The sequence below is a fragment of the Limulus polyphemus genome, unplaced genomic scaffold, assembly GCF_000517525.1.
Source record: "Limulus polyphemus unplaced genomic scaffold, Limulus_polyphemus-2.1.2 Scaffold2082, whole genome shotgun sequence".
Taxonomy (NCBI): Eukaryota; Metazoa; Arthropoda; class Merostomata; order Xiphosura; family Limulidae; genus Limulus; species Limulus polyphemus.
Window position 1 is genome coordinate 158,382 of NW_013667692.1, and position 9,272 is coordinate 167,653.

General features: G+C 35.8%; 1 protein-coding gene across 1 annotated transcript in view; it reads left to right on the top strand.

Annotated features, from left to right (window-relative positions):
• The first annotated feature begins 7,551 nt into the window (after nt 1-7,551).
• Nucleotides 7,552-9,272, top strand: part of LOC106465872 (heparan-sulfate 6-O-sulfotransferase 2-like) — a 10,407-nt gene continuing 8,686 nt past the window's right edge. The window contains exon 1 of the mRNA XM_013926113.2: nt 7,552-8,782. Within this exon, the coding sequence (XP_013781567.1) occupies nt 8,202-8,782 (581 nt within the window). The 5' untranslated portion in view covers nt 7,552-8,201. The remainder of the gene's footprint in view (nt 8,783-9,272) is intronic.

Consider the following 9,272-nt stretch of genomic DNA (forward strand, 5'->3'; position numbering starts at 1 on the left):
GTTATTGAATAAAATTTATGCAGAAAATCAATTTGTATTTGAAGATAATCACATTTGATATTAAGTGAAGATCATTAATGATGTAACTTTTTGAAAACACTCCATCAATTATGCATTCAATGCTGAAAAAATATAATTTGTACTATTATATAATCTATTGGTAATTAAAAGTGAGTGTAATGAACATACTTTTATTTATCTATTTCATTGATTTTTCTCTAATGAGAAAAATTTTAAATTTCAAACATTTCAATTTATTCTTTTGAAGACTAAGATATCTTATTGTTGCTATTTAGTATGTTACAAATTAAAGTTTTGGGTAGTTTGCTTCCACAGTTTTTCAGATGTTAGAAAGATGTAATTTCTCAGATTAAGTTACATAGTTTTCTTGTTTTTAAAGCATGAAGTTTCTTGACAAAATTAGCTGTAATTACAGCTGAGCAATTAACTTGATTAAGAGAAATATATAATTACAAAAAGAAAATAAAAATGGATACAATGGTAATACCCAATGTTTCGAGCCTAATTCTTTGTTTAAGTGATGTCCGTTAAATTTGTATATACAGAAGACATTCGAATATCAATGAACAAATGTTACAATACTGGCAAATCAAATGTTGTAAAGAAGTGGTATAAATGAAATAGAAGCACAAGGAAAAGATGTAAATAAATATGAAGTTGGTGTGTGAAGAGCAATAGTGCTAAAAGTTGAAAGATATCAAAAGTAAAGTTACAAAAAAACATTTCTTGTTTAAACGAAGTTGAGAACTTGTACCTAGAGTACAAATAAATAAATATCTAAATATGGCGTCATTCTTCACATTCATGCAAATAATGGATAGTTGGTGTAGATCATAGAACAACAAGTCTGAAATGTGACAAGTTATGTTTGTTGTGTAAAAAGTGTCTTGAGACTGGTAAGTGAAGATTATGATTTAATATGTCTCATCTGTGTTCACAAAATCTGTCACTGATTTTGCGACCAGTCTCACCAATGTATAGCAAGTTACAAAGGTCACAAACAATGCAGTTTATAATGGACTCTGATAAACATGTAAACGTATTTTTAATATAAAAAAACTATTTTTGGGAAATGTCACTAAAAATCGTGTGTTGACAAGTTACACAACTTGGTGGTTGCAGTGAAAAGAACTAGGTGAAGTTTCAGGTAGAGCATACTTAGTAAAGTTAATATGAACAAGAGTATCCCAAAGGCACACCTTGGGTTACTATTAGGCAAATTAGAATCAGTTAGATTTCAGTTTTTAGAAAACAGTTAGAATCACTCCTGCCAGTTTGGGGGCTGATCATGACAGTCCTGTCCATTTTTTCCATCTTCTTCATGCCCTTATGACTCTCCTACAGTATTTGTCCACCATACACCTCCTTTCTGAGGCATTCCACTGCTTATCTGAGGGATTTTTTATGGATACCTTTTCCCTCATTACCTGTACATTGACACGATTGTCCTCCACGGCTCTCTTTCTTTTCACAAATGGTTTCTTTGCTCTTGGGAGAGATGCTGTCTTTTTCCAGGTTTGTTTTCCATCAACTTACCTTCTGGACTTGTGGATGATTTCATTTTTCGAATGGTTTGTTTGAGGGGATATTCCTGACACTTTGGAATCTGTGAGGCAATGTTTGACCCTTTCGTCCTTGATTGCTTGTTTTTCTCAACCTGAGTCCTTGCAAACCCCTGTTCCTGTTCCATGTCTGACACCCTCCTGTCCTTTACTTGTTCCTCCCACTTGGGGTTCCTCTGTTCATCATTTTTATCGATGTAATCTCACCATTGCCAGCAGTACCGATGACTATGCTGTGGATTCTGGTCCATAGGGGGCTCATTTGACCAATTTTGTTCACATATGATGGGAATTCATTACTGATTATTGGGTTCTTCAAGTCTTGTCATCCATTTATTTTTCCCACCCCTGTTGTCTCCCATACCCATATCATTTCTCTTTCCTCTGGGTCCTATTATCAGTCAATATCTGTCCAAGGCAGTACACACTCTTCAAATTAGACAGCTATTGAGCCTGTCAGCCATCCTTCCCCAGGCTTTTTGGAACCAAAGAAAACTGGGGACTGGCATCCTATGATCAATCTGACCCACCTCAATCAATTTCTGGATTTTCCTAGTTTTATAAAGGAGTTTTTCTCATACTATGGTAAACTTTCTCTCTGGTATTGTGGATGACCAAGGTAGACGTCTTGCATGCTTATCTACACATTCCTATTTTTCATTGGTGCAGATGCTATCTTTGGTTTGTCCATCACAGAGTTGTGTACCAGTTTTGCACGTTGCCATTTGGGCTTGTTTTGGCTTCGTATGTCTTTTGTGGGGTAGTCAAAGCTTTTGCCTGACTTTTACACGATCGGGGGTTGCACTTACACCATTACATGGACAACTGGCTTCTGTTAGCTCATTTCGAAATGGAGTCTTCTTGTCACACTCGTTTCTTTCTTTATGTAGTGGGTTGGATTAGCAAGTTGGAGAAGTCTTTCCTGTCTTCCACCCAATATCTTGTCCAATTGGGGAGTTTTTTCAATTCACACCTCAGTCAAGACCAACCTTCTGTTCGACTCTTATTTGATGGAACTTTCATTTCTCTATACCCTTACTGCTCATAAGGTTCTTTCATTTTTGAGAATATGGGCTTCTATGGAAGCTCTTATCCCCTTTGGTTGGGCACATATGGGGTCTCTTCAGTGGACTCTGCACGACCAACAGAATCTTCCTCGTGATCCCTTGGATTTTCCCATATCCCTTCCTCCTTCCCTCAGTGATGCTCTACATTGGAGGTTGAACAAGGCCTACACATCGTTGACTGTACTATTTTTTCCTCCTTGCCCAAATTTGTATCTCTTCACTGATGTTCCCAACTTGGTAGTGTATGGGAGGTTGATCAGCAGAAGGCTTCCAGGCTGTGGTCATTGACTGGTCTTATCATATCAACACCTTCAAGCTTCTGGCAGTACAGTGGGCTTTGGAATGATTTCTTTCTCTAGTTAGTAATCAAATTGTCCTGATCAATTCTGATAATTCTACAGTGGTAGCTTCTATCAACTGTAATTTTTTGGGCCCACACACTAAGGATACATCTCCTGGCATGTCAGGTTCTGGGTGTTTTCAACCTTGTGGTGGATAATCTTTCCAGACTAATTAAAATATATCCCAGGGAGTGGTCCCTTGATCCTCGTGTTTTCAGGTGGCAACGTTCACAGAGAGGTATGCCTCATCTGCCACCTTTCTCAATGCCAAATTACTGCCGGTTCCTCATCCACAAGCCTTGGCTGTCGATGCATTCAGCCAGGATTGGATTGACTGATATCTTTATGTTTATCTTCGCATCAAATTTCTTCCCAGGGTGATTTTTATCATCCATGCCACTCTGTGTCAGGTTCTTCTGATTGCTCATTACTGGCTGGCACAACCCTGGTTTCCTTGACTATGTCAACCTTGGTCACCGGTATTTCATCCTGTCCTTCCTAATCTCTACTTTCATGCCTGGCATTTATTAGGACCTAGGCAAGAAGATCTGGATTGTCTCGTTGGGTCACTTCCATTTTAGCTCATTCTATTTGTACTTCCTCAGTGACGATTTATCAATATAAATGGAAAGTCTTCTACTGTTGGTCATTACGTCGAGGTTTTTGCTCTTCTTGACCTGTAATTTCTCTTATTACCAATTTCCTCACTTGGCTGTTCAATCATGGGACTTCAGTCTTGTTCATCATTGGATATTGAGCAGCTTTAACACACACCTTCCATTTTTCTGGGTAACATCTTGTGTTTACCTCTCCTTGTTGTAATATTCCTTATGGATTAGTAGACCTCCTTGTTGGGCAGTCTTTCCAGATTGGGATTTAAATGTGGTTCTTCACTTACTTTACTTCTCTTTGAATCCTTGTCCTCCTATTCTTTGTTTCACTTGTCCCTTAAGACCTACTTCCTACTCCTCTATTTGCTGTTGATGTCTCCTGCACTCTACCATTCCACATATGTTCTCCTTTATCTGGATTAGTCTTTCCTTCCCAAGACTTCAGCATCTTGTGAAGATAATTCTTCCTTCTCACCGATTTCTCTTCCTTCCATCTCTTACCTGTCCCATATGTGCTCTTCGTTGTTATATTTCCAGCATAGCTTCCTTTTATGGTTCTCGTTCCTGCTTTTTGTTCCTCTGGCAACATTCCTCTGTTTGTGACCCTCTTTCAACAGTCACCAATTGGATTCAGATTTTGATTTGATTGGCTTATTCCTCCCTGTCTTCTTCTTCCTAAAATTTGTTTCAGGTGTCGTTACATCAGATCAAGCACCTTACATTTTCCCTGGCATCTCACCTCCATCAACTATTGGAGGAAATTCTTCAAGCAGACTTGTAGGCTACTACTCATACATTCATCTCCCACTATTTGCATTTAGTGGTGGTTTCTTCCTTGTTGTGGTACAATCTTCCGCCTATTGCCATCATTCTGTGATACTGTGACTGGGTAAGTTATTTTTTATATACGTATTTCTTTCTTTCAGGGGCATGGATTTTTTACTGTTTGGATCCTGTTCTGTGGGTTCATTGTCCAGGAATACTTAATGCATCACAAATCCACACTGTATGGCTATGCTGCTATCATAAAATACAATATTCCCATGGCTTATAACACATATTGTTGAGATGAGGTGTTCCACAAGATTGCTCGTAGGTCTTTCCCTCATGATATTTTTTGCTTCATAAGTATGCTTGACCTGGACCATACTAACCCATGGGTAAAACAGAAAGGGATAGCTACCCATCTTTGCCATCTCTTAGCTTGAATAAATCAGAGGCAATCTGCTTTACAAAATAAGGTTTTTGTGGTCACTTGTTGCACTGTCTCTAGTGTTGGCATTCCTCTGGACTCTCCACTGTGTTTTATTCCCCCTTGTTCTTCAATTGGAGTATGGGAGTCCTTGTCGCTTTCAGTTTTAAGTCACTGGGGGTAGTAGACCATGGAGATATCCTCCTGAATGTGATCCTACTCGAATAAATAAATATACGGCTATGTTCATTTGAGAGTAGGGTGGTGGTGTTCTCCTGGTGTAGGTGACACTGGTCCTCCATTCATGTGCACTATGTAGAATGGGAGTAGAATGTAAAGGCAAAAGTAATTATCAACCCTTTCTAACATAATTATTCTGAACTTTGGACATGTTTCAGTCACAATTTGTCCAAACATAGGACTCCACTTTATTGATGGTTGTTTTATTTGCTAAATCACAGTATCAAACACACACAACCATTGATTCATAGCTGCCAAAATTTATTTTCTTATTTAAATACAGATGTATTAAAGAAAGCTTGGGAGAAATTAAACCTCCATCAAGGCCAAACTCTCAAATGTCTAATAAACAATATGCCATTGTACCTTACAAATGGTTGTGATGATCCAAACTTTAGAAAAAGGGAAATATTATATTTTAGCATACTGTGTAACTTTTTTCTTTTGACAATAATATTGGAGGGAGAGTAGCTTAGTAGTTAGCATGTCAGACATTGGAGATGCTGATCCATTGTTTGCATTCCTTTACTGCTCCCCCCAAAATACTCCACGCTTTAGAACCATGGATGTGTTATAATGGTGATAGTCAAATCATACTATTTGGTCAGACAAGAGTTGGCAGTGGAATCTGTTGACTAACTGCCTTCCCTCTAGTCTATCATTTCAAAATTATGGACAGATAGCCCTTGAGTAGCTTTATGTAATTTTTTTGAACAAAAAGTTTGTAATTAATTGTAATTATTTATTTTTGAGCTTATATTAAGCACTTCAGTACTCATAAAATGCTTTTCTGTCGTACTAAAGCCATTGTAACTGGAGGAAGACTAGATAACAGACGGAGAGAGAGCTCCTGAGAGACTCCTTACATAAGTTTTAAGAAGGCCCTCAGAAAGGATTTTTCGTCATGGTTGGAGTAGCATCAAAACCATATTAATCCAGTAAGGCTGCAGACAACTGTGACAATATGACCTCAATTTGATTCCTTGCAACCATTGACGGGATGGACTTCCCTGACAGTTGTCTCTTCTACCCGATAAATATTTCAATAAACAGCAATGTCTGTCGCAAGAACATTTTTTCTTCTTATAGCATCAAATTCCGCTGCTTTCGGTCCCACCACTGGGATTCTATGTCAGCATTTCTACACTTTTCATCTGTATATTTCATGTTTCATCAACATCCTGTTAACTCTCTTGAATTAGGATGTCCAGGTGGTATGATCTAAAATCTTATATAATTTTTGTAAATTGTTTTTATGAAATCATTTCGCTGGAAGATAAAGACTGGTTATTATCTCCACATACCATACTCCTTATTTCCTAGTAGGTTACTTCTTCATAACTTAGTAAAGTGCTTTAGAATATAGAGTCAATTATGTTGCCGATAATGGATTTGATGAAAGAAAACGTTTAACACTTTTCAAATTCTTCCACTAACTCTGTTAACCTCAAACAGTCATTTGTCATATTAGCATTACACATAACTTTGATGTAATAACTCATTATATTTACTGGCAGTCAATCTGGACGTTAGATGAAAAAAAAAAACAACTAAAAGAAATTGTATGTCGTAGAAACCAATTTCTAAAACATTCGCTGTATTTACTCCCAATGTTAATCCGTAGTATTAGGTCGTCAAGAAATTAATGTCGCGTTTTGGAACACTTTTATTAATCACCCTCCAAAAACCGTACATCACATATAATAGTTAAATGAACCGCCTTAACTTCATGTTAGTGTAGCTTATATAATCTGTAAAGTTTAGAAGAGTTTTATCTCTTATAGTGTTCATTTTGAATTTCGCGCGAAGCTACACGAGGGATATTTGCGCTAGCCGTCTCTAATTTGATAGTGAAAGACGAGAGGGAAGGCAGCTAGTCATCTCCACCCGAAGCCAACTCTTGAACTATTGTTTTATTAATGAATAGTAGGATTGATCGTAACATTATAACGCCCCCACGGCTGAAAGGGGCGAACATGTTTAGTGGGACGGAGATTCGAACCCGCGACTATCAGTTTAGGAGTCAAGCGCCCTAACCACCTGGTCATGCCGGGCCCAATTGAACTGAAAATTAAGATGAACAAGATCAAAACAAAAGCCTTCGATAGCACGTTTATTGTTTGTATGTCGATATTTTCAAAAATAAAAAATATTGTAAGCAACAATTTTTTTCCCCATTACTTCAGTGACAAAGTGTCTTATAGTAGCGTTGCAATAAATTTAATGTACAAATGCTTTAATCCAGGAATGTTATCACTGCCAGAAAAACAGTAATTAAAAATTATATTAAAAATTGCTTGATTCTACTGTTGTAGCTTATACTTTCTAATTTATTTTAGCTCATTTGATAAGCTTGTATTCGTTTTATTTAAGTTTGAGAAAAATAATTAGACCGTCATATATACATATATATATATATATATATATACATAATATATACGGGTACATAAGAAAAGCTTTTAATCGTATAACAACATATCGACAATAGTTTTAACTGCTGTATGAGGGCGCCGCTGTATATTGGTATCAAATGTAGTGTTAATTCTCCAAGCTAATTTTTGCATAGTCGACGTTAGTCTTTAGCGAAGTTAATGTTTTTTAATTACTAATGTGGGTGTGGAAATCGTTTTGTGTTAGAGTTAGGCTTACCTGGAATTGATAATATCATTAATTTTAGATATTTGATAGTATAGATACTTTTCTTGGAAGTTACCAATTATTTTTTCACAAAGTCGTACAATAATTTGAATAAACAAAATTAAAACTAAAAGTTTCACCAAAACAATAAGAAAGGCCAAACAGTAATAAACGAAGAGTAAGAATTTTGAAATGAAATTTAATATCGTTTAAATTTTAAGTGAAAATAACTAATCAAAAATAGTAGAATTACTAATACTAGTACTATTTATGTGACTTAAGTCGTCACCTGAAGTGAGTTGAACTAGAGTAGGTTAACTCACTTTTTTCTGAGACTTTTATAATACCCACTAAAAAACGCAGTGTAACAATATTTTGGAGCATTGTTCCACCAGCTGTTCAATTAAAATACTTTATTATAAATATTTAAGAATTTCTTATTAAGCAACTGCGGTAGAGTTAGGTTATAAGTTATGTATATGTTTCCTAAGTCAACTCAGTCTCAAGCCATTATTTATTGAATCTGTGGGATGGAGTATTTACGGAAAAAGACTGTATTGAAGATCGTTTTAATCCTTTGCTTTGTTCTAACAACATGTGGAATTTTACTTGTCTACTTATGCCCAGAAACAATATGCTCATTTAATCTACACGCAGACTCTCAGAAGTATCCAAGTTGGCGAAAAATAGGTTTGAAACATCTCATGGCTGAAAATATGGGAAAACCACTTTCATTTTTGTCTCTTCCATCAGATTCTCAAATATCAGAATCCGGATTTAAAAATAAATTATCATTTGATGAAATGATTAAAGACGATTTTGAATTTGATATCAAGGGGTCAGATGTAATTGTTTTTTTACATATTCAGAAAACTGGTGGAACAACCTTTGGTAAACATCTAGTTCGAGACTTAGACTTAGAAAAACCTTGCAAATGTAAGAGAGGGCAAAAAAAATGCAAGTGTTATAGACCTGATTCTCAAGCAAAGTATTGGTTATTTAGTCGTTATTCTACTGGCTGGAAATGTGGTCTTCATGCTGATTGGACAGAGCTAACTAATTGTGTGGATACTGCTATGGACCAAACAGAAAAAGAGGAGGCCAAAAGAAGGTGTGTATCAAAATTCTGGATTGTAGGAATTTATAGTATTATTAGGTAATCTGTAATCAACATCATGCAGTGTTTGCAATGGTCAGTAGCATTTGACACATCGCTTACCAAATCTGGAAAATGTAGAAAAAATTATTTCTAAATTTGATTGATTAAATCTGAGAAACTAAATTATGGATCAGAATGTTTTTAAATGAAACTTCTAAAATTTTAATTAAATTAAGCTAAACAGTTTTTAGTCTAAATAAGATTAACATTTGAAATGAACTGACAATTTTTAAGAATTTAAAAATCATATTAACATAATAGCATAACAATGTTTTGGGACAACATGGGACCTATTGGTCCATCTCAGCTGTCCTATTCTTTAAACTAAACTAAAACTATTAATAAATAAATTAAAAACAGATATTACAGCCAGCCATTATTATTCATATACTTATCAAACTTTCTTTTAAACTCACTTATATTTCCTGTCTCCACAACATCT